The sequence below is a fragment of the Rhinopithecus roxellana genome, chromosome 4 (genome assembly GCF_007565055.1).
Source record: "Rhinopithecus roxellana isolate Shanxi Qingling chromosome 4, ASM756505v1, whole genome shotgun sequence".
NCBI classification, from domain to species: domain Eukaryota; kingdom Metazoa; phylum Chordata; class Mammalia; order Primates; family Cercopithecidae; genus Rhinopithecus; species Rhinopithecus roxellana.
The window spans coordinates 172308382-172335269 of record NC_044552.1 but is presented as its reverse complement, the minus strand read 5'-3'; the positions used below and the strand labels follow the sequence as shown (position 1 = coordinate 172335269).

The window sequence follows — 26888 nt, the reverse complement described above, 5'->3', positions numbered from 1 at the left end:
GACTGGGAAAGCATGTTGGTGAACATCCTGTGGTCATGATAGGACCAGAGATAAGCCACGAGAGGGATAATTCTAACATTTTCTCCTGAAATCCACTCTCTTCCTAATGAGCCTGTTGTCAAGAAATCCTATTTCATGTCTGAATTAAATGTATTTGTGGAAAGTGGGAGTGAGTGAGGTGGGTTGAAGGAAGGAAGTTCCTTGAATAGGGTGGGAACAATTCATTCTGTGAGTGAATGAATGAGATTGACTATAATCAGAGAGATAAGCCTTCTCTGATAGCAAAGAAAAAAACATAGCTACTTATATCTGCATACTGCTCTCTGGAGATTTTGTTTATTAGAAGTTAGAACTGTGGGATTTTATGAACAGAACAACTTGGTTTGAAATTTGGGTCTACTGCTTAGGTGCTGTGACCATGTAAAATATTGTGTCACTTATTGGGTACTTAATATTATCTTACACTGCAGAATGTTCAAAAAAAGAAAAAAAAGTAAAGGAAACTTTAGTATTCCAGTGCTTCCAATATATACCCATATAGAAAATATAGATGAAGAAAATATAATCTTTAATTACATAAAATATAGTCAATTCAATTTACTCTTTTGACATGGAATGTCTCGATTCAAGATGCATTATAATTGGGTGTATTTTTAGCTTCTACATACATATTAACAATAAATCCATCTTATTTTCAATAATTGAACTTACACTATCATTAACTTTAACAATTCTTATTTTATAATTTTAGCTGAAAAGCAGCGCTTGCTGTTATTTAAAAATTTTCTTCTTGAATTTACATTCTCAGAATCCCTTAGTTGAATTATAATCATGAATGTTAGTGCCCATGCACTATAATGAATTTCAGTTAGCCAAACGAAATGTCTCTTTTTAATAGAACTTTTATCATGTTGAAAATATTATGTTTTTATCATGTCAGCCAGGCTAGTCTCAATTACATGTTTTTATCATGTAACCAGACATTTAATTCAATTCATTAGATAGTTCATAACTACTCACCAGCCTTGTTATCCATCTAATACTTTGGAAACATAATCATTCATCATTCTTACTTACTAATAAGTAAAATAAATCTTAATTCAATTTATTTCAGTAACAAATGGGGCGTAAGGGTGAAGAGGCAGAAGGGGTGGAAAGAAGTTTTTACTCTTGATTCCTCTAGCAGGCGCAGCTGGCTTCATGGGCATGTGATGGGTGCAGTTCGTTGCACATGGTTCCCATTCTCAGATGGGTCTGGTGGTTGGTTTATCACTCTACAGTCCTCTTCATGAAATTCTTAAGGTGTTATTTTTCAACATGTGGTTGGCAGAGGGGATTTCCTGGGGTGTGTTCATGGAAATTTTGGGATCCAGCAGCAGTGCCCAATGGCACTGGCACTGGGCCCTGGGCACAGCATGCAGGGTGCATAGTGATTGGCCTGGCTACCTGGCATGCACACACAGGATTGAGGGTGCCCGGGGAACCACTGGGCTTAGTGTATGACCCAGAAGAGACCTGGAACTATCTTGGCAATGAGAACAGTGACAGTAGCTGCAAGGTATCTGTACCTTATATCTTGGGAAAACAGGGGACCCAGGCAGTGTTGGGAACCATGGGAAACCAACTTGCCTGTTAATCCCCCAAGAGAGCAATTCCTTGCAGCTTCTGCACAAATATTCCCTAGTTTAGTGTTGGGACAGTAACTCCTGGTGCTCTATCAGTAAACTTTGTCAGTAAATTATTGAAAAATAAACTCACATACACATAGACATTGCAATAAAGCATATCAGGAAGTTAGTTGAATTAGAAATTATTCAAGGAGTTTACGGTCTTTGGTTTTGAAAACTGTTGAAACATTCCAAATCATATATCCACAGGCTTACAAAGAAAATTAACTTAAATATTATAGCATTTGCAGTAAACAGAAAATAACTCTATTGTCATATAAAGCTTGAGATAAACAGATTACTAATAAGAAATAATATGAAAAATTGATTTTCTTGTAATGAAGGATATAGTGACAGAATACATAAACACATTTTGAATTATATACAAATCACGAAGCCACTTTCAGTTTCTTATATAACCTCCACAAATCATAAGAAATGTCAGAGAAAACACTAAAATGCCACTGAATAGCTTTTTATTTAAAATAAAATCCAAATGAATTAAAATTTTAATTAAATTTAGATAATTAAAAATTAAAAGAGGAAAAATAATTATTTAAAAATTAAGTCAAAATTTGTTTTTATTTTAAATCATTTAGTTTAAATAATTAAATGATTTAAAATTATGTAAGCATTTTTAAAAACATTTCATCTGAATTTTAAAATTTAGATAAAACTAAAGAAACTAATTTTTATGAAGAATTAAATCTTTTCAGAAAAAGTGTTTTGTGAATCATCAGCTCTAGATACCTAAAATTTATCTTATTAACATACCAGAATCTCTGGGACACATTTAAAGTAGTGTGTAGAGGGAAATTTATAGCACTAAATGCTCAGAAGAGAAAGCTGGAAAGATCTAAAATCGACACCCTAACATCACAATTAAAAGAACTAGAGAAGCAAGAGCAAACACATTCAAAAGCTAGCAGAAGGCAAGAAACAACTAAGATCAGAGCAGAACTGAAGGAGATAGAGACACAAAAAAACCCTCCAAAAAATCAATGAATCCAGGAGTTGTTTTTTTGAAAAGATCAACAAAATTGACAGACCGCTAGCAAGACTAATAAAGAAGAAAAGAGAGAGGAATCAAATAGATGCAATAAAAAATGATAAAGGGGATATCACCACCGACCCCATAGAAATACAAACTACCATCAGAGAACACTATAAACACCTCTACGCAAATCAACTAGAAAATCTAGAAGAAATGGATAATTTCCTGGACACTTACACTCTCCCAAGACTAAACCAGGAAGAAGCTGAATCCCTGAATAGACCAATAGCAGGCTCTGAAATTGAGGCAATAATTAATAGCCTACCAACCAAAAAAAGTCCAGGACCAGATGGATTCACAGCTGAATTCTACCAGAGGTACAAGGAGGAGCTGGTACCATTCCTTCTGAAACTATTCCAATCAATAGAAAAAGAGGGAATCCTCCCTAACTCATTTTATGAGGCCAACATCATCCTGATACCAAAGCCTGGCAGAGACACAACAAAAAAAGAGAATTTTAGACCAATATCCCTGATGAACATCGATGTAAAAATCCTCAATAAAATACTGGCAAACCAGATCCAGCAGCACATCAAAAAGCTTATCCACCATGATCAAGTGGGCTTCATCCCTGGGATGCAAGGCTGGTTCAACATTCGCAAATCAATAAACGTAATCCAGCATATAAACAGAAGCAAAGACAAAAACCACATGATTATCTCAACAGAGGCAGAAAAGGCCTTTGACAAAATTCAACAGCCCTTCATGCTAAAAACGCTCAATAAATTCGGTATTGATGGAATGTATCTCAAAACAATAAGAGCTATTTATGACAAACCCACAGCCGATATCATACTGAATGGGCAAAAACTGGAAAAATTCCCTTTGAAAACTGGCACAAGACAGGGATGCCCTCTCTCACCACTCCTATTCAGTCTTGGAAGTTCTGGCTAGGGCTATCAGGCAAGAGAAAGAAATAAAGGGTATTCAGTTAGGAAAAGAAGAAGTCAAATTGTCCCTGTTTGCAGATGACATGATTGTATATTTAGAAAACCCCATTGTCTCAGCCCAAAATCTCCTTAAGCTGATAAGCAACTTCAGCAAAGTCTCAGGATGCAAAATTAATGTGCAAAAATCACAAGCATTCTTATACACCAGTAACAGACAAACAGAGAGCCAAATCATGAATGAACTTCCATTCACAATTGCGTCAAAGAGAATAAAATACCTAGGAATCCAACTTACAAGGGATATAAAGGACCTCTTCAAGGAGAACTACAAACCACTGCTCAGTGAAATAAAAGAGGACACAAACAAATGGAAGAACATACCATGCTCATGGATAGGAAGAATCAATATCGTGAAAATGGCCATACTGCCCAAGGTTATTTATAGATTCAATGCCATCCCCATCAAGCTACCAATGAGTTTCTTCACAGAATTGGAAAAAACTGCTTTAAAGTTCATATGGAACCAAAAACGAGCTCGCATTTCCAAGACAATCCTAAGTCAAAAGAACAAAGCTGGAGGCATCACGATACCTGACTTCAAACTATACTACAAGGCTACAGTAACCAAAACAGCATGGTACTGGTACCAAAACAGAGATATAGACCAATGGAATAGAACAGAGTCCTCAGAGATAATACCACACATCTACAGCTATCTGATCTTTGATAAACCTGAGAAAAACAAGAAATGGGGAAAGGATTCCCTATTTAATAAATGGTGCTGGGAAAATTGACTAACCATAAGTAGAAAGCTGAAAATGGATCCTTTCCTTACTCCTTATACGAAAATTAATTCAAGATGGATTAGAGATTTAAATGTTAGACCTAATACCATAAAAACCCTAGAAGAAAACCTAGGGAATACCATTCAGGACATAGGCATGGGCAAGGACTTCATGTCTAAAACACCAAAAGCAATGGCAACAAAAGCCAAAATTGACAAATGGGATCTAATTAAACTAAAGAGCTTCTGCACAGCAAAAGAAACTACCATCAGAGTGAACAGGCAACCTACAGAATGGGAGAATATTTTTGCAATCTACTCATCAGACAAAGGGCTGATATCCAGAACCTACAAAGAACTCAAACAAATTTACAAGAAAAAAACAAACAACCCCATCGAAAAGTGGGGAAAGGATATGAACAGACATTTCTCAAAAGAAGACATTCATACAGCCAACAGACACATGAAAAAATGCTCATCATCACTGGCCATCAGAGAAATGCAAATCAAAACCACAATGAGATACCATCTCACACCAGTTAGAATGGCAATCATTAAAAAGTCAGGAAACAACAGGTGCTGGAGAGGATGTGAGAAATAGGAACACTTTTACACTGTTGGTGGGATTGTAAACTAGTTCAACCATTATGGAAAACAGTATGGTGATTCCTCAAGGATCTAGAACTAGAAGTACCATATGACCCAGCCATCCCATTACTGGGTATATACCCAAAGGATTATAAACCACGCTGCTATAAAGACACATGCACACGTATGTTTATTGCGGCACTATTCACGATAGCAAAGACTTGGAATCAACCCAAATGTCCATCAGTGACAGACTGGATTAAGAAAATGTGGCACATATACACCATGGAATACTATGCAGCCATAAAAAAGGATGAGTTCGTGTCCTTTGTAGGGATATGGATGCAGCTGGAAACCATCATTCTCAGCAAACTATCACAAGAAGAGAAAACCAAACACCGCATGTTCTCACTCATAGGTGGGAACTGAACAATGAGATCACTTGGACTTGAGAAGGGGAACATCACACACCGGGGCCTATTATGGGGAGGGGGGAGGGGGAGGGATTGCACTGTGAGTTATACCTGATGTAAATGACGAGTTGATGGGTGCTGACGAGTGGATGGGTGCAGCACGCCAACATGGCACAAGTATACATATGTAACAAACCTGCACTTTATGCACATGTACCCTAGAATTTAAAGTATAATAAAAAATAATAAAAAAAAAAAAAAAGAAAATGAGCTGGCAAAAAGTTTACATTTTTATGATCTAATCAATAAAGTTGCAGAAATGTGAGTCAGGAAAATCTTTTAATCATTGAGAAATCCCATTAATAAAGTATGTTTATTGTATTATATGCAATTATGACACTCATTCTTTTTATATTTTATAATTCTATATTGTTACTCATATATTATTACTACCCTTGTTATACTTTATAAGTAATAAAATATTGTTAAAGGAAAATGTTTTATACTTTAGTACCTTTGGCAGCACGTTCTTCCTACCCTTTGAATGAAAGGCCCGTTTTCATTGTTCACTGGCCCCAGCAAACTACGTAGCTAGTGCTGGACAGCAAGATTTAGTAAAGAAGTTCCTCTCCAGATGATTTCTCCTTGAATCCTTACTATTCTGTAGATGAAAAACAAAAATGGCATGTGTTTATGGTGTACAACATAATGTTTTGATATAAGTATACATTGTTGAATGGCTAATTCTAGCTAATTAACATATCTATTACCTCATGTTTCTCTTTTTTTTTTGTGGTCAGAACACTTAAAATCCATTCTCTTAGACAACTTCAAGTATTCAATGCATTGCTATTAATAAGTACAGTCACCAAGTTGTACAAGGATCTCTTGAACTTGTTCCTGCTGTCTAACTGGAATTTTGTATCCTTTGACCATTACCTCTAATCCTCCCCACCCTCAGCCTCTGGTAACCACCCTTCTACTCACTGCTTCTATGAATTCAGCCTTTTTAGATTCCACATATAAGTGAGATTATACAGTCTATGCCTTTTTGTGTCTGGTTTATTTCATTTAACATAATGTCCTTTAGGCTCATCCACATTGCTTTAAATGACAGGATTTCCTTCTTTTGCAAGACTTGAATAGTATTCCATTGCAGGCATATATTTTATATATATACACACATACATACCACATTTTCTTGATCCACTTCTCCGTTGATGGATACTTTGGTTGATTCTGTATCTTGGCTATTGTGAATAATGTTGCAATGAGCATGGGAGTGTAGAGATCTCTTTGACAGGATGATTTCATTTCCTCTGGATACATACCCAGTAATGGGATTGCTGGATCATATGGTAGTGCTATTTTTGATTTTTGGAGGAACTCCATACCATTTTTCATAATAGCTGCAGTAATTTACATTTCCACCAACAGTGCACAAGGGTTCCCTTTCCTCTGCATCCTTGCCAACACCTATCTTTCATCTTTTTGATAACAGCCATTTGATAACAGGTATGAGATGGAATCCTTATTCTTTTTTTTTTTTTTTTTTTTTGAGACGGAGTCTCACTCTGTCGCCCAGTCTGGGGTGCAGTGGTGCGATCCTGGCTCACTGCAAGCTCCGCCTCCTGGGTTCACGCCATTCTCCTGCCTCAGCCTCCCGAGTAGCTGGAACTACAGGTGCCCGCCACCACGCCCGGTTAATTTTTTGTGTTTTTAGTGGAGACGGGGTTTCACCGTGTTAGCCAGGACGGTCTGGATGTCCTGACCTCGTGATCCGCCCACCTCGGCCTCCCAAAGTGCTGGGATTACAGGCGTGAGCAACCGCACCCGGCTGGAATCCTTATTCTTTGCAACTTAAACTGACAGGTGATTTGGCCCATTAGAAACAAAAATGTTTCCTGTTTAAGATTATTTATTTCTTTTTCAGTAACACAAACACCGAATGTGTTTTTGTTTTACCATGAATTATTAGCATGGGTCCTGGCCTCTCGGCCATCTGTTCCTCCTACCTTCCTGCTTTTGGAGATAAGGAGGTCATCTATGGTGAAGCCAGTTCCATGATGTGTGGAACACAAGGTTACTACTTTTAAGAATAATTTTTCATAGCTTTCCTTCAATTTGATACTTTCCCATTGATTTCCAGTTTGTAAGTCTAGCTATTTGACTTCATCCTGAGCGTATCTTGGTCAGCCTGAGTAAACAATGACAAGAGGCTCGGGTGTTCTGGTGGCCTCCAGTTTGAAGTCTGGAAGATGTATGTCTGGACAGCTGTGTGCAAAACCTTCTGTACATGAAGATCAGCATATCCCCAAATCATATAATAAGTAAAACTAGAAGAATAATGAAGAAAAATGACAGGTTCATGGAAGGGAATAAAGGTATGCCTCTGGTAAATAACTCCCTGAAGGACTCTTAGAAAAGACTTACTGGTTAATTGAATCAATCCATCATCCTTGGGGTGGCAGCACCAAATTTGCAATCTTTTTTGGGAGTTGTTTTATTCCTTTGCAGTACAGTTTAAATTCATAGAATAAGCAGTTAAAATATACCTGTTTTATTATTAAGTCATCACATTATTAAGGTACTTTCATTATAGAAAATGCTCACATTAATTTTAATAATAATTTAGAATGAGTAAGAGCATCAATGTGGTTTGTAAAAGGATTTTTTCTCTCTGAATTTGTCTCACAGAAATTAACTTTTATTATTTTAAAATTTTAAGCGCATTTGCTTCTAAACTCCTAATAATTAAGGATTTTTTAAAAATGATCTTCATTATAAAAATCCGCCTTTATGCCTTTTAGGAGAAACTCAGCTTGTCTTCTTTGCTGTCGTGGGTAGTCATGTCTCCTAACACTTGTGCAGATTTCAGTGGGAGATGTGATCTTTGAATGTATTATCTAATTCAAGTTTTGTTGAATTTAAAGTCATAAAATACATGTATGTTTTATGCATTTGGCCCTCATAACCATCAGAATTGTTTCAAGATGCTCACATATTGTAAACTGGACATCGTATATTAATCACAGACTTTGTTCTTTCCTTTCTTGGAGTAGGTGGAAGGTAAGCATAAATAAAAGGAAAAGAGCATCGGGCAATGGATCCTAAGCAAAATTTGCATGTGACAAGAATAATTGGAATTTTACAATGTAAGGATCTTCATGTAAAAGCTTCCTAAGTACAAGTGTTGAGTGCTAAAATTTTACCAAAAACAGATGAAACATCTGAAGAAATATTTTCTTGAAGAGTATTGGAAATAGTCAACGCGAGACTGCTTATGTAATCTTAATCTCTCTAGTATTAGTTACATCTAAGTGTACTGTAAATGAAATAACAGAAAAACATATAGCCCTGAAATTGAACACATAAGTGTCTTACTAATGTATAAGAACACATCATATCTACATGTTTACATATTAATTTGGATTATGTTTTAAAAAACTATGACATAATAAAATACATTTAACATTGATACTACACTGAATCTGATACATAATAATTCAGAACTATTTTATGATTTAATACTGTTTTAGGGTCTTCCTTATCAAAGTTGATTTGAATTTATAAAACTCAGGGTCAGTTGATAGAGTCCGGGATTTGTTTTATTCTATTCTGACCAGAGTACACATCCTAAAATTTGCTGTGCAGTGGTGAGTTATTTGCATTTTCAGGACACAAGGTAATATTGAATAGTTCCTTAACTGCCTTAGTAGGTTTTATTTTATGGGTTTGAATTATGAATTGGTTTGGATCTCCAAAGTTTGTTCTAAAATGTGACCTGTTTAAAATGAGTTTGTCTTTCTGAATTAAAATAGTCTACTCATTATAGTAGAGTGAAATGTAACAGATGTATAGCAGAGTGAAATGTATCAGACGTTATAATTTTTAACAGTTAACAGATGCAGATTCTGGTTCCACAGGATTTGACCAAACTCACGATCTATTTAATTGAGAACTCCAGAAGAAAGAATCCTTTCTTTACAGTATACACACAGATAGTTGATCTATTAGTTTTGTCCTTTCTATGCAACTACATTGTTGTGTGCATTTCACATCACAGTGTGAAGAAACATCCTGACAGTTATTCACAGTGACTTCAATGAACACCATATCAGGATACTTTTTACACAGGGGACAAAAGTAAAAGACAGCTTGATCATTTACAACGTTTTCACCGTGCAGCTGAGACATCAAGGACTACAAGTTGATCTTCAGCTTCTTAAAATATGGCCTCGAAGCCTTTCGTGTCTTCAGTCAGCTCCAGCATTTTGACTGATGGGAGCTGGTGTGTGTCTGTGTGCAGTGGGAGAAAGGACATAATTCTGAACCTGACACAGCCTGCACCTGGAGCAGCCTGCGCCTGCTGCCCTCAATCCTTTGGGTGCATACAGTCAACCTCATCTGAAACATTGTTTGTACAATCGCTAACGCCAGTGGCTAATCTTTTCTATTTGCCTGCTTTATCCCAACACTGTCTTCTATTGAGGTGAATATCAATATTTGAATAACAATAACAAAAGATTCTGTAATCAAAGTGGAAATAAATGAGTATTTTAGATTATTTTAAATAATTTGGCCTGTAAAAATAAAAAGAAAAACTCTGCCTATAATTTAACCAAGATTTTAAAAAATAGTGACCTAACCCTCTGTCAACTATTAGCTTGATGCTAACTCTAAATCTCAGATAGAAGGTGAGGTGGGGGGAAAGTTCTCCAAATGACAAGTCTATTGCAGGCAGTCTTCTAAAAGAACCCTCAGTGTTAGCAGATAATGAAAGTACATGTTACCTATGACTGAGCAGAAATGATGCCATGACCTGGCCATTTCTTTTCACTGCTGACATATCCCTGCACTGCACAAAATATCAGTGTTGCCTTCATGTACATTTAATAGGGTTTCTCTGTCAATGACATAAGCAAATACACCATGAGAAGCAGCAGGGGTTTTCAGGGATGGCTCAGAAACGTAAGCATTTTTCCATTTATTTTTAAAATGCAAATTACACGAGTAAGTCAAAAAAATCACTCTGTTAAAAATACATTCAGAATTAACAAATGCAAAAAAAAGGACACATCAGGATCATAACTCTTGCCTTCTGAATATTAGGTTTATAACAAAAGCTCAGCCTAGAAAAATAGCATTCTTCGCCGGATTTTGAGGAGGATACAGCTGTACAACTGTAGATGTTTTCCCAGATATAATCACACTACTGTGCTTACTACTCCCATAAAAGACCTGTCCACCGATTACTTTTTAGTAGTCAACTACTGTTTTTTAAAATTTTGGTGGTGATGATAGTGATGATTTGGTGAAAACTTGGCTGTAACTGAAAGCAGGAATATGAGGGCTTATTTTCTGTAGCCATATACATGTACTATAAGGTGAGATGTCACCACAGCATGAACGTATAGTGAAACCTCATTTTAATAGTCACATTAAAAGTCACATTAGAATAGTTTGTGGCATGTATAGTATTTATATTTTAGGAATCAAAGGACAATACATTGGTAAATATTTTTCTCATACATTAAACATGCATGTCACTATAAAAGCTCTTTATGAGGTTTCACTGACATGTTCGCAATTGTTTATTTTATACATGTATGTATGGACAAACATACAACCCACTGAGGAAATTCAAGCATGAGTGCTGGAATCTTTTTTTATAGTTTATGTTCCAATGATAACTCTTTGTTCCTCTATCATTTTCAAATGTTTATGTGTGTGTATACTACAGACATCCATGCAAACACAGTAATGGAACTGGTGTATGTAGATCTGAATGGGCTAAGGTCCAAAGTAGTTTAATCCAATAACTGAAACATCATAGAAACCAAAGAAAAAACTTGCTCCATGCCAATTTATAACTTCTGAATTTCACTGCACTAAAGAATGGTGTGTTAGTTTCAAAAAATTGAGTTTAATGTCTCAGGTGTATCCAAGAAAAGATACGACTCATCTGAGTTCCTGATAAGCCTGAGCTAATTATGTTTTCCACTAATGAAAACCAAATAATGCTTTAAAATATAGAACAAAATTTCCTAGGAGTTCAGAATATTCCATAAACACATTGACCTACTATTAAGTTTCCAAAGGCATCTTGTTGCCAACTACGTTAACAGCACAGTTTTTTCTGCCACAATAATACAGGAGGATTGAAATACACTCTAACACACAACAGATCCCCCAAATACCACAAAAAGATCTCAAATATTTCACCAAGGTAACTATTGCTCCCCCCACCCACCCAAAAATAATCTTGTACGCTGAAGTTAGAAAAAAAAGTTCACCTACGTAGAGTCTTCAATTTGAATTAGATATAAAAGAGTAAACATAGCTAATACATATTCAGTTGGCCTCTGTTGATAGAAATCCACAGCTGTTTCTGTGTTAGTAAAAGACAATTGTAGATACTTATAAAAGCACCTAGAGTGCAATAAATAAAATCAGCGAGTTAAGCCATTTCTGCTTTCTGCTTCCAGTAGATTAGTGAGTTTAGTAGATTAACGTTTTGCTCTGTCCCATTCCCAACCCCATCAGAAGACCATATTTTAGAATTACAAAGACGACAAATACTGTTATTGTTACTTGTCTCTTTTGGGCCACCATGGAGGCTCTATGGTAAAGCACTTTGCTGACAGCTGGCACTTTTCTTATACACACACACTGGAGCTGCTGAGCTATTCAGTCTCGTTCCTTGACATGAAACACACAGGCTTGAACTCATTCAGAATTAATAGCAGTGTGTTAGCCTAAAGGAAGTGACTTGGGGCTGTCTGCACTGAGATTCTTGGGCACACAACATAGGTGGGTTAAGGCAAGTATGTACGGTACAGCCTTTAGGGCAAACAATCTGCCATTTTGGACTTCGGGTACAAGGTCATCATGACATGTTTTGTTTGTTTTTGCAATTACATTGCCTAAGTAGCCGTAGTGCTGTCAAGATGTGTGGAGTGCAGAAGACAGAGCTCCCAAACTAACGTGCCTTGGATGACTTCCCAGCTCACAGAGGCCAACCGGCTGGGCTGCAGAGGAGTTAGCAATGGCCAGCAACCGTTGGGCATCAACACATCTCCTTTTGAACTTTCCAAAGGCCTGCGAGAAAGGAGCCTACTTTCAGGAAATCCAAGATGGGCGTGTCCTGCATATTTGTCTGTTTCAGTTAGAAAGAGGAGGTCAAGTGGAATTGGTGTGTGCGTGCTCACGTGTGTGTGTGTGCGTGTGTGTGTGTGCATGTGTGTCAGTGTTGTATGTAGAGGCTTTGCATTTGTTTTGTTAATACGTATATGTATTTAAACTCGGTTGCTTCTTGCTCTTCATAAAATGCAGGAGGCCACTGTGAAAAAAGTTCTTTGAAAGGTTCGTGGGCTGACATACTGCAGTCATCTGTATTATTTTGACCTAAGAGAGAGAAAAGATGTTTTTAGCCAAAGGAGAAAGCGACGGGTGCCTATTGCTCACCACCTTCTCTCACCTTTCCAAGCACAAGAGCAAACAAACAAACAAACAAAAAAGAAGCCCAAATTGGGTTTTAAATAGATAATTTTCCTCCTTTTTTTTTTTTTATTCATTGCAACTGCATGGATTGAGAGGCCAGTTTTGGTCATTTAGAATCTATTTCCAGGGACAACTGAAATGAATATGTACTTCTATACAATCAGGCTGCCAAAAAGAATGCAATGTTTTCAAGTGTTGTCTGATATATCATAGGATATTCTTATATTGCTGGAAGCCCAATCAGATCTCTACTTGCTCTGACAGTCACTTAGGTCCCTGGTAGTCAAAGCAGCTATTTTGTTAAAAACTTAAGCTGTAGACACGGGATTTTTTTTTTTTTTTTTTTTTTTTTTTTTTTTTTTTTTTGACAGAGTCTAGCTCTGTCGCCCAGGCTGGAGTGCAGACATGGGATTTTTCTGTGCAGCAACTTCGTTGCTATTGGTTTGTTTCAACAACATTTACCAAACTGTAAGAAAAATATAATTAATATAATTAAAATCTTTCATTTTTAGATGAGTTATACATAATCTGAAAAATTACAAACCAAGAACAGTCACCCAACTTAAGAGGACTGTCTATTCGTTGTTTGCAAGAACTAAAACACAGCTGTGACTGTAGGTCAGCAGTGTTTTCAAAGCTTTGTCCAGGATCTTGGCCACAGAAGATTTGCTGGGAACAGTGGGAGCCCCACAGCTAAAAGTGCATATTGCTTTTCAACATTTGTTTTCCTTCCAAGGAACAGCTTTTGTTTCCATTTGCTATATAATATTGTTAGGGTGTTTGAACTGGCCCCTGAAGTTAAATTACTCTTACTTTACAAGACATATTTATGGCAGGTTGACAGAAGGTACACGCTAAATGATAAAGACATAGGAGATGCTAAGCTCTCTGCCTCTCAGTAGGGGATGAGGTTTATAGGTGTGTCAGTTTTGGTTTTTCACTAGATTTTGAATAAGCAGTGACTCTCAGATGATTGGTTTTGTGGGCTATGAAGTTGAAAAGGCCCTTCATTTAACAGTGCATAATAAAATAAAAAAGAAATAAACAGAATGCAGAAAAGGGAGAGAGGCACAGCCGTGTATGGAAATGTGGCAGCTAAGTTAGTGTTAAGAATACAAACAAGCCAATTAAAAATCAGAATGTAATACCAGGTCAAACTCACAGTCTATTTAAGAATTTGGAAAGAACACTGACTGAAGGGGTCAGGAAAACCCACAGATAATCATGGCTGCACCACTAACAAGTTGTGTGACTTTTGTTTTCCTTTTTTTGGGTTGAGTTTCCTCATCTGTAAAATAAAACCTTACTGTTCTGGGTCCAAGGTCTCCTATGGGATGTTCTGTGGAAGGGATGATTGGAGTATTTTGACTAGTAATTTTTAAATGTACCTTAAGTATACAAAACTTCCTAAATCTGAATTCCATTAAACATTTCATGACCAGTGAGACTTGAAAGCTCTGATACAATTTTACCACTCTCATGCAGGAAAGAGGAAAACAATATATTTTTTAATAACTTTTAATTGGCATTTAAAGTGCTCTGTGTAACAAAATCATGGGAATTTTTGTCCTCATGGAATTTAATTCTGGACAAAGATATCTATCTTTGTAGAGTCTCTTCTTTAAAGCCCATTAGAATTATAAATGTTTGATTTGAATTTAATATATTAAATTGCATATAACTAGCATTCTCATGTTTATCTTTAGATAAGAGATTAGATCTAATTTATATGTAATTTATATGATAATATTTATTGATCACTCATATTGGCCAATACCATAAAATATTATGTAATATTATTAGTAGCAAGCAATTACAAACCTTCTAGATATTTTATTCTATTTTTTTTTTTTTTTTTTTTGAGACAGAACCTCGCTTTATCACCCAGGCTGGAGTGCAGTGGCATAATCTTGGCTCACTGCAACCTCTGCCTCCCAGGTTCCACAGATTCTCCTGCCTCAGCCTCCCAAGTAACTGGGATTACAGGTGTGCACCACCACACCTGGCTAATTTTTATATTTTTAGTAGAGATGGGGTTTCACCATGTTGGCCAGGCTGGTCTCAAACTCCTGACCTCAGGTGATCCACCCGCCTCAGCCTCCCAAAGTGCTAGGATTACAGGCATGAACCAGCGTGCCCAGCCATATTTTACTCTTGAGCACAAATATATTGATACATGTTACCTGAGTTGATATTATACATCAGCAGTCCTCAACCTTTTTGGCACCAGAGACTGGTTTTGTGGAAGACACTTTTCCCATAGCCCAGGGTTGGGGGGAATGGTTTTAGGATGAAACTGTTCCATCTCAGATCATCAGGCATTAGATTCTCATAAGGATCACAAAACCTAGATGCCTCACACATGCAGTTCACAATAAAGTTCTCACTGCTATGAGAATCTAATGCTGCTCCTAATCAGACAGGAGGCAGAGCTTAGGCAATAATGCTCCCTCACCTGCTGCTCACCTCCTGCTCTGTGCTCAGCTCCTAACAGGCCATGGGCCAGGACTATTCATGGCCCAGAAGACCGCTGTTATATATAATATACCATTTACAGAGGAGATCTTTTAGGAGTGACTTATAGTATATGTTACTTCTGACTTGATACAGCCTTTCCATGAGTGATGTTTATTAACATAAGCATTATTCTACCACTATGAATTATGTTTATTAAGCACTTACTATGTGACATGTCCTGTGTTTCATGTGCTTTAAATATATATTCTTTCGTATAATTTCAGAGCAATCAGATAAAGTCTGTATGCCATCTCTATTTTGCAGGTGAGGAAACTTAGGCTTGGTAAAATTAAATAGAGTTATTCAAACAAAGTTACATGCCCATGGTCGCAGGGAATTTAATCTCAGACAATATGCCTTCAGTAGGTCATCTTAACCACTACTCCTGATTGCTCTACCTTTTTAAATAGAACACTTTAGAGAATGTTACATAAAAGATTGAGAAGAATGGTAAGGGGTGTCAAGGACTGATCATGTTTTATTGTTTTTGTAGCTATCAAGAATCTTTCTGGGGGGATAGGGAAGGTTTGGTATGCATAGCAAACAACTATAGTACATGGTGAAAGAAATAAAAGAGAAATATTACAGGAGAAAAGATTAAGAAATGCTTCATAAAGGAATATATCTTAAGAAAATTCAAAGGATAGTGGGGTTTCAAAGAGTGGAATTTGGAAAAAAGATGATGTTTGGTGTCTAGAGAACAGCATGAACAATTGGAAAAATACATATATTTGAATAAGGCAAGAGTTCTACTTTGGCTAGAAAAAAATGGCTAAGGGGAGCTATCAGACTGTTTATGCTCTCAATAGATTATAAACTTCAGGAGGACAGGGCTAGTTCTTATTCATTACTACATTTTCCTAATATATCCAGCATCATCTGCATAGGGTTGGGACTCAAACGTTATTAAGAATTGAAGATAAGAGATACTGTTTCAACAGGAGGTAATAGGGACTCCTTGATAGCTTTGAAGCAGGAAGTGAAAACATCAGCGCAGTACTTTAGGATGATTAATTTGGCAGCCATATGGAGGATACATTGGAGGGTCTGAAATAAGGAAGAGACCAAAAAACTCAACAGGTCATACATTGCATGAATTAGGGCAGTGGTTGTGGGGATGTAAAAGAGGAAATGTGTAATACACTGTTTATAGACACAATGCTTTGAACGAAGCAAAATTTTGGTTGACTTCTTAACTGCTGGAGTCTGTTTTGTGGGTGCTATTAGCAAATGATTTCAGAGAACTACAAGTGACACAAAGAAAAAGGCAGGCACAGTGCAAGATTATTCTTTTTTAAAGGAGAAGCTGAAAAGAGGGATGTTTAAAGATTAATTTCTTTGGAGGAGCAGTACTTACTCCCAAACTCCATTTATTATCCTACACACTAAAGATATTAAAAGGTAAAATGATTAAATGGTGGAGGACAACGACAACAAACACATATCTTCAAAGAGAAGTTCACATTTTAAAATGAATTGGAATCTTACTTTCTATTTTGATCTTCGCTTGCAATTCAGCATATCACTTGATGCTGATATATAGAATTTGTTATCAGTTGTTATCCAAGGGAATTTGCCTAAACACAGATATAAAAATCAGGCTCTGATTGTATGTCTGCTCTCTTGAGTGCTAGAGTTAAGGGTTCGATAAGTTTCAGTGTTAATGTTTCAGTCATTTTCACTTTTACATCAGAAAAATGATAGAGAAAGTGTATTACTCAGTTTTTTATTTTTTTAACACTACATATAACTTGGGTGAACCTATTATTTATCATCTAAATGAGAACTCTTTTGAGAATAATAATTATGCCAGGACAACCACTGTAAACTGAAACCAGAACATGTGGTTTATACATAATTACATATAACTGCCTACATTGTTATATAATTTTCAAAAAATACAACTTTTAGGCAACTCAAAGAAGTGATAGATAATTAACATAGGCTTTTGAGCCATGTAGGTGATACTTATGTAAGACTAAAGGTAACTTTAGAAAAGACATTTCTTATAAGCCAAATAAGAAAAATTCATGGAAAAATGTTATTGAAACTATCCCACTCAAAACAATATGAATAGAAAAAATACTGGAAGTATATAACTGAACGAAAGCTGCATGCCATTGATTTTGTATCATGATACAGTTACTTGATTATCTTTAGTACCCCAGAAGAACACCTTCCAAGTAAAATACTTACATGTACATAGGCTGTAGTTGTAAATGAGATGTCTTCTGAGGCCCTTGATAGCCATAAGAGTCAAAGCCACCTATGAAATCAACTGAAAAGGGACAATTGTCTTCATTAGTCAGCTTTTCAGAGAGATAAACATCCTTGATTGATCAAGGCCCCACACAGATTACTAATAAACCTTTTATTAGTAATAATCTATTAAACTTTTAAAAGTAATTGCTAAGAAAAAAGAAATGGAAGAAATGATAGTTCCTTCAAGGTAGTGATTCCGCTGCCTCCCTCCCCCACCACTCATTGTAAGATTCAATTATTGCTTTACAAGAATCTATTGACTTGGTAGAAAAAATGATGTACTATTTTCAAACAACCAAGACCTAATTGGAGTAATAGAGTTCATTTACACAATGGAGATGCTATATGCTTTTTTGGTTAGTGTAGATTTTCTGTGACATGCTACAAAAAGTTATAGCATATAAATATAAATAATGACCACTCAAGTGCATGTATCTATCAGCAATTGCAGCGCTAGTAATAATGTTACATGTTGTGGTTATCAAGCACAAGGTACTACAGTGGAGGTCATGTAAATTAACTCAACATTGCTATCTCTGCCAAATGTGGTTTACAATCTGAAACAATCAGAGGTAAACATGTGGAACAGTTTAACCAAATATTCAGATTCAATACATACTTAGCTCTGTAAGATACAATAAGATATAATAAGAGTTACTGTGGCAGATTAGATTTTCCAAAATGGCAGCAAGAGTATCTCCTATTTTACATGTTTTTACAATATGACTTTGACATTCCTCCCATACAATGGTTTGAGTATGTCTCTTTCTCTTGAACATGGGTAGACCTTTCTGGCAGCTTTGACTATGCTATAAATGACACTATGGGGATTCTAAGGCTAGATCATAAAAGTATCATGCAGTTTTCTCTTGCTCTTTTGGGATGTTCTCTCTTGGAACACAGCCATGATGCCACAAGGAAGCCCAAGCTAGCCCGCATGGAGAGATCAATGAAGGACCAATGGATAAGTGTTTCAGTAACAATACAACTAACGTATCAGCTGATAGCCAGCATCCAAACCCAGGTGTGGGAAATAAAATACCTTTAAATCAGGGGTGTCTTTTGGCTTCCCTGGGCCACACTGGAAGAACTGTCTTGGGTCACACATAAAATACACTAATACTAAAGATAGCTGGTGAGCTAAAAAAAAATGCCAAAAAATGTCACAATGTTTTAAGAAAGTTTACAGATTTGTTTTAGGATGCATTCAAAGCTGTCCTGGGCTGCATATGATCTGTGGGCTGTGGGTCGGACAAGTTTCCTTCAAATGATTCTAGACCCTCACTGTTGAGTCAGTTCAGTCTTGGTATCTTCCCAGCTCAGGTTTCTGACATCAGACAACAGAGGCAAGCCATCCCCTCTGTGCCTGTCTGAGTTATTAACCCACAGAACCTATGAGCGTAATAAATGGTTGCTTTATACCACTAAGTTTTGGCAGCAATGGTAACTGGAACAGTCAAGTCTAAAAGTACTGTGAAAAACTTTAGTTTTTGTTTTTTCTTTTTCATTTGTGAATAAAGAGGTTTTAGAGTGGGGATAAAAGAAACAAAAGAACACAAGGCCAACAAAATAAGAGAAAGGAGAAAGAAAGTCAAATAGAGATAAGCAGAATGCCCTAGGACACCCATTCCTTTTTTTCCAGCACCTCCTTCTGTTGGCTTACTTTGCCTAGTTATTCTCTTACTAATATTTGGGGTGCTACAGACAGAAACTGAAGCAGGGTGCAAAGTAACATAAAGTCCACGATGTCTGTGTAGTGGGGAAATCCTTTGTTTTCTCTTACAAAAAGACCTTATTTTTTTTAGATCAGTTTTAGGTTCACAGAAAAATGGAGCAGAAAGTACAGATAATTCCTGTATATTTCCTGCCCCGACACAAACATAACATCTTCCACTATCAATAGCCTACACTAGAATGGTACATTTATTACAATCAGTGAACCTACACTGACACATCGTCATCATCCAAAGTCCATAGTTTACATTAATGTTTATTCTTGGTGTTGTACATTTTATGGGTTTTGATAAATGCGTGACATGAATCTACCATTAGAGTATCATAATACTTTCACTGCCCTAAAATTCCCCTGTGCTCCTTCTAATCATCCCTTCCTCCCCTAACCCCTGGCAATCACTGATCTTTTCGCTGTCTTTATAATTTTTCCTTCTACAGAATGTCATGTCATTGGATTCACACAGCATGTAGCCCTTTCTGGCTAGCTTCTTTCACCTAGTAATATGCATTTAAGATTCCACCAGGACCTTTCATGACTTGATAGTGCATTTCTTTTCACATGGGAAACCCTTTTACCAAGGCAGAATGTCTCTTCTCATCCAGAGTGGAATGGTATAATGACAAAAACAGAGACCCTGATATTAGAAGGACCAGGGTTTAATTCTGCTTTTCCCTTTGCCAGCTATGTGACCTTGGATAAACAACTTAACATCTCTTAAAATAGGAATTATCATATTTATCTCATACAATTGGTATGAGGATAAAGTAAGGAGTGTAGAGTCCTGGATGAGACATATGGTGTAAAAGAAGAAAATTAAGAGCCCCTCAAAAAATTCAAGATTTCTTTATAATTCTAAGCCTTTCAGCATAGCAGAAAGAGAAGACAGAAAATTCTTAATTTGGGACAACTCTAGAACCATAGCAAGTATTTTACAGGAAATGGATCAAAAGAGTGTGATCCTCTTTTGTCTTCTACATTATACCTTGGCTAATACAAACAGTACCGGAAGAACTATGTAATAATTACACAGTGACTCTATTTAAAGTTTGCACTTAAAAAAATTATTGACTGGGTGCAGTGGCTCATGCCTGTAAGCCCAGCACTTTGGGAGGCCGAGGCGAATGGGTCACCTAAGGTCAGCAGTTCAAGACCAGCCTGGCCAACATGGTAAAACCCTGTCTCTACTAAAAATACAAAAATTAGCTGGGCATGATGGCTCGCGTCTGTAATCCCATCTGCTCGGGAGGCTCAGGAGAATTGCTTGAACTCCAGAGGCAGAAGTTGCAGTGAGCCGAGATCATGCCATTGCACTCCAGCTAGGTGACAAGAGGGAAACTCTGTCTCAAAAAGAAAAGTATATATATATATAGTTTAAGACTGGGGATTTGTTGCAGATAGTGTCTAAATTTCTGTTTATCTGGAAGGGCTGTTGTTGACGATGAGACTAAATTAATGACTAGTTTTCTAAGAGGTATTCACCGAGTTAGAGCTTCACTGCTCTGAGCTTCTCTCTTAGTAAGATGGTCTCTGCCATAGTGGTGGAGAGTGGGTTACAATAGATCAAGATCATGGCAGACAGAAACAGTAAGGTCTCCACTGAAATTGAGATCCAAGTCAAACTCAGGTTTATTAGTATTTTTATTGCTAATGCTGTTGTTGTTATTATCATTGCGTTTGTTTTGAAATATTTAATTCACTTGTTTACAGGGATTTAGGAGGGATGGCAGAAAAAAAAAAAAGAAAAAAAAACAGGTGATAATTATGAACCAAAGATCTTTGGATGAACCAAGGGATAATGTGAAGAAAACAAGATGAATCTTCAAGCCCAATGGATAGAATTAGGACCAAAAATGGAAAGCAAAGCTTGAGTCAGAAGCAATGTAGACCTTCCAAAGACATGAGAAAAGGCCAAGAGGGAAATGAGGGTGTCCTGAGTCTGTGGTGCGAACGGAGCTTGAGTGGCCTGGGGCTTGCTCTTATTAACCACGATCTGTATGCTGTGCAGGTGGAGAGAGATGGCTTACAACTCCCAGATTAGGGAGGACAGCACTAAAGCTCTGATGGAAGGACTGTGATCATTCTGATTATTCGGACCATGCTGATGGCCTGGGTATGGAAGAAGTTCCAACAGAAAGTGACCTAGAACCAATATGAGAAGAGAAGCAGCTCTGAATGTAACCAGGCTGGATTTTTACCATTTCACTTGTGAGGAGGCATTCAAATGTAAATCAGGAGCAGAGGGCATATTTTCTATAGTTTATTTTACCTACATGCTCGAGTTCACAGCTAAGGAGACTGTGTACAGCAAATTTTCATGTGCACTTCTTCTCAGAAATTGTTTGGATGTCTTCCTAAAGACCCCAGAGAGAGGAATAGGAATCAACTGGATCCAACCACCCATTATAGTTAAGATTGTGGGGGTCAGCACAGGGAGACTTGATTCTTCTCACCTTTTATAGAAGGGTTCTTCAACCACATATGGAACTTTTTGGGGTGCCATGTAGATAGAGAGGTAGAGGTATTTTTTTTCCTCTCAAAAATGGAATTAGTGGGGTTAGCTTACATTTTTAAGATACCCTTAATACCACTTTGTTCTGTTTTCAGTTTCTTTTATATAATGACATTTATTCAGGCTCTAAAGAGACTACTGCATATTCTAAAACTTTTCTGAGCAATAAGGGTCATAAAACATTTGACAGATTTTTGTCCAAGTAATTTGGATGGCAGCTAGATGTTTGGGTCGTAACTTATCTCTGCATTATTTAGAAAAGAGTAACTTCTATCAATCAAGAATCTCCTTACATCCTTAAAAATAAACTAAATTCCCCCAAATTGCAAAATACTTAATAGTTCATGAAGCCCTTTCAAGTGATATCATTTATCTTCACAAAATTACTTTGAGGTTGGTAAGAATAATTATCTTAATTTTACAAATCAATACAGATTTATTGAGTTTTATCCTGAGGCCACACATCTGAGGATGAGAGTAGAAACCAGGTATTCTATTTCCTTTGTACGTATATTGAAAAAGAGATTTCTGCATTTGACTTATGCCATTCTAGTACATTTTTCGAATGTTATCTACAGTGACCAAAAGCATCAAATCACATTTTTATGTTCTTTCTAAGTTATTAATTTAACAAAAGTCTTAAGTTCTTGCTTTCAGTTCCCCTTTTGTTATTTGTTTTCCAGCATCTTTTACTCTGTTCTTTCTAGAAAATTTGCTCTTTATCTTCTTCCCATCGAATACTGTAAGAATCTACAGTATTAGATTATTCTTTGATTTATCAGAAACTACCTTTGCTGAATTTGCCAGTGATAGTCGCCAGTGTGGTATTTTGGGTTTTTTGTAATGTATCTTTAAGAGGGTAGTATCCTTCAAGGTTTAGTTCACGTGCTCTGTGTCTGATAATTTATACAGGACACCAAATATGCATTTAAGCCATCCTTTCTTCTGAAATTTATATTCTCATCCCCATCTTGTAGGACTGCTAACGATGATGATTTTTAAAGTTATGAGAGATGTTTTCTTTCATGCGACTTGGCATATTGTCTGTGTAACTTCAATACTTAACAGAAAATGTGAAAGACGGACAGGAAGTACTAAAAGCCTGAATTAGAATTGGGAGAATGAGAAAGGAAAGATGTCAATGAATTTGAGATAAATGGACAAAGAGGTAGAAAACATAGTTCATGGCAAGTTTTTGAACGTGGGGGAAAGGGAGGAAAAGAAAAGGTTCAAAGTTGAGTCTCAGAAATTTCTTTGCCAGGGGCATATTGCTGCTTTCAAAGAAAAAAAAAGTGTCAAAAGGGTGTTGGTGTTTGACTTTCTTTTGGAAATGTAGTATTTAAGTTATGTGGTACATCTAAGTGAAGAGATGCTTGGGAAAAGGGAAATGTAACTAATTAGTGCAAGGGAAATTGGGGACTTGCTGGGATGTTAGAGATGAATTTCTTTCTCCTCACTCAGCTTTATTTTGCTTCATTACAACCTATTTCTACCTGATGTATAAATCTGCTTGCTTATTTGTTGATTTCCTCCGCTACTATAATACCAGCTACAAGAGATTTACTGCTTTCTACTGTTTATCACGCTAGCCTCAGAACCCAGAACAGTGTCTGGCTCATGGAAGACAGTAGGTATTTACCAAATAAACTCTTACACCCTTTAGGCTGTAAAGGAAAATAAGGCAATTGATCAGAGCATGGAAGATGCTAGAAAAACTTCCAAGTGAAATTTGGCTGACTGCCAAGGCCTTGAATGATATAATAAAGACTTTTTATAGACAATCTACAAAGTTGTTGCCTGGTGCTGTGAGATACACAACAGAAACTTTTTGGATACCAGTAGGAAGAAACCACCACTACATCCTCTTTGGCCAAGAGGAGTGGAAGGAAAGAGGTTAGGACATGCATTCGCATCAAAAGGACTCCAGTGAGATGGTCATTCATTGATGAATGCTATTGAGTGTAACAAATCTTGGTAATTGGTAGGAAGAACATTGTTTTCCTTCTGGCCAGTTTATAGAACCCTAAACAGAGGCACACGACTGGACTGAAGGTGAAAAAAAAAGGTACTTTCTTAATCTCTGCCTTTTTGGAGGGATTTGCCTTTGGTTCTCTGAAGACAACTCAGGAATTTTTTTTTTTTTTAAGAGCTATACTGAGGTATAATTGACATGCAAAACACTGCACATATTTAATGTGTGCAATTTGATAAGTTTGGACCTGTGCATACCTGTGAAACCTTTACCACAATCAAGGTAATAACATATCCATCACCTCCAAAAGACAACTTAGAATGCTATCATTTTCTTTGCAAGTGTATTTTCTTTTTGCCTTCATTTTCTTATCTACAGTGTGGGTATGTTTACATCTATTGACGTATGGGTGGGGGCAGTAGATGTACTGTAATAATTGCAGGTGCAATTATTTTAAATTTGTTAAGTGCCATATCAATTTAATAACTATGATTTAATAATATTAATGATAGTGGAATTTAGAAATTACCAAGTAAGATAAAAAAGCTTTTTGAATAAATATTCTTTGCGATATATATTTCCTATTGTGAGCCTCTCTTTTATTTAAACCTTTTAATCCTGAACACTGAGTTCAGCAAACTTAAAACTGTTTTATTAAATACATGTTGGCAATGAGGTATTGTAATATAAAATTATCCCTTGGTTATTGACAAAGCCACTATTCAACATACTCCTTTTTGGAGACAGAGCTGTAAAAAACCATGAAGGGAAAATTTAAAAGGCAGTTCATAGGAAGCTAAGCCTAAATATTTAGAATAACTCATTGAAAGACACTAAAATGTTTGATGCCTTTCAGTGAGTTTTTCTAAATATAAATGAAATTAATAGGTCCTGTGAAAATAGAGCGTCTTTCCATGATTTCCATTGGTATAAATTCCAAGGGTACTTAGCTCCAGTAATACAAAAGAAACGTAAAACATATCCAACCTCAAGCCAAATTGAAAAGAACCACTTTTTTCCCACTAAGCTCTAGTTGGTGGCAGGAATTCAAGCTGACCGTGTGAGCTTGAGGTGTTCGGTCTGGGCTAAAATCTCTGGATGGACTCTGAGCTATTTTTTTTTTTTTTCCTGATAAGGAAAACACAGTCCTTTACAGGAAGAAGTATTTTAGCCTGTTGTTGCCTGAAAGGTCACTAAAGTGTTACACCACAGAAGGTTTCTAGCAGGTGAAGCACACGTGGAATGAAATTAGAGTTATTAGCTAAATCACTGCAGATGCTTTGCTTCCTAACCTTGTTCATCAAATATGTTTTCTCAGGGTTTTAGTGTCTTATTTTTGAGTTTCCTTCTTACTTGTGTCAGAAACAGATCTTTAATATTTGAAACTTGGTAACACATTCACACATGCTAAACAATGAAAGTGAAAAGCAATAGGTATAATAGTATCATAATAAATAAAGTATATCATTAGTTGAAAAATCACTTTAAGCTTTTGGTTCTAAAGGCCTAATAAAAAATGAAATACAAGTTCCACTTGATAAATTATTTTGTGTTGTCTTTCTTGTTCATATCTGCTACTTCTCAGTGAGGGCAGTGCCTTACGTGAGATTTTAAGAAACACATGATGGTTTTCTGCTGAGGCTCGGATCTTTTTATCATGTAGTCTTTTAATAATATAATGCCAGTACTTGATATATCATAATGCCACTACTTGATACATCATTGTAGAATCTGTTTGGTAGCATCAAGATAGGGGGATTTGGAGTCAGAAGACTTGTGCTCCGGTTGTGCCTTCACTTCTTACCAGCATTGGACCTATAATTAGGTCACAATTGCTCTGAGCCTTAATTTCTTCCTCTGTAAAGTGAGGATAATAAAGCAATTTCAGCTTTGAAGGGTTATTGAGAGAATCAGGTGTCATATGTTTGTAATACGTAGAAGCATGTATATTAAAAATACACTATGAATAGGATTGGGATCTCGTCTCTTTTCAAAAAGGATTTATACAAAAGGAATGATTGGAATTATGCTTTAAAATGCACATTTAGGCTCTTTACTGAGATAATTAGCATTTCCAAGGGTAGGAGAATAGATGGAATAAGGCTCAAATGAGAGAATTTTGTATTAGAATTTACTAAAATTTTGTATAGAGTGACAAAAGTGTAGAAGACATCCACAGAAGCCAAGGAGACCAGGGAGGGGTCTACGGAGAGCCTTCAAATGCCCACTTAGTTAGTTAATTGTGATTTGACAAGCAACAGGAATAGCCTGTGTGACATAATGCAGAAGAAAAATAAATTAATTTATATTTTAAAAAAATTACACAGAACTGAATTTCCATGTTTCAAATCCTTTTGGAAATGGCCTTGTATATTATCAGAAAGAACACAAATAATTTGGGGCTGGCCTTGTCTGTGGTCTATGAGGCTTTGCCGCATATGTGGGCAAAAGGAACTGTCCAATGAATGGTCAAGAATGAAGACCCTGAGAGCTCAGTGTCCTGGATCAGGCAAAATGACAGGCCAAAGCTTGGTGGATGAATTACTTTGTAGAGGAGAAGCTTACCTGTTCCTCTCAGGTTTGGGCAGGGTTGCAAGAAGATAAAAGAATAATTGCCAGTAGAGATTTGTTGAGGTTCTTGAGGGAAAATCAAAGAAGTTTCTGTTTGATAGATTTGACTTTTTCAGATTTCAGTACTTGGTTTAAGGATCCTGGAAAGGTGTGGAACAGGTCCCGTGGCCAGAGTGCCACTTTGTCAAATGCAGATGAATGAAAGCATGGTTGAGCGGGAGACAACACACAGCTGAGTGTAGCAAGTACACATTTGCTGTTGGGTTTAGTTACTTTCTCCAGCAATGAGCAACCATCCAGGATTAGAAGTGGAGAAATTGAATCTGGGCATTGTCAGGAACAGATGTTGAAAATCCAAGCATAAAGGATGTACAAGCAAGGAAGGAAACCAAGGATGCTGACAGGAACACTGCTGCCTTTGCT

The 26888-nt window shown here is 36.6% G+C and overlaps 1 protein-coding gene and 1 long non-coding RNA gene across 7 annotated transcripts in view; one reads left to right on the top strand and one right to left on the bottom strand.

Annotated features, from left to right (window-relative positions):
- The window catches only part of LOC115897005, a 76872-nt gene extending 66871 nt beyond the window's left edge, over positions 1 to 10001 (top strand). For all 3 annotated transcript variants that reach the window (XR_004056972.1, XR_004056971.1, XR_004056973.1), the window contains one exon: positions 9463 to 10001. This is a non-coding gene — a long non-coding RNA (uncharacterized LOC115897005). The remainder of the gene's footprint in view (positions 1 to 9462) is intronic.
- A 367-nt stretch (positions 10002 to 10368) lies between these two features.
- The window catches only part of NKAIN2 (sodium/potassium transporting ATPase interacting 2), a 1056178-nt gene continuing 1039658 nt past the window's right edge, over positions 10369 to 26888 (bottom strand). For all 4 annotated transcript variants that reach the window (XM_030929551.1, XM_030929553.1, XM_030929552.1 and 1 more), the window contains 2 exons: positions 17613 to 17694; positions 10369 to 12803 (listed from right to left, as the gene is read on the bottom strand). In XM_030929551.1, the coding sequence (XP_030785411.1) occupies positions 12794 to 12803; positions 17613 to 17694 (92 nt within the window). In that variant the 3' untranslated portion in view covers positions 10369 to 12793. The remainder of the gene's footprint in view (positions 12804 to 17612; positions 17695 to 26888) is intronic.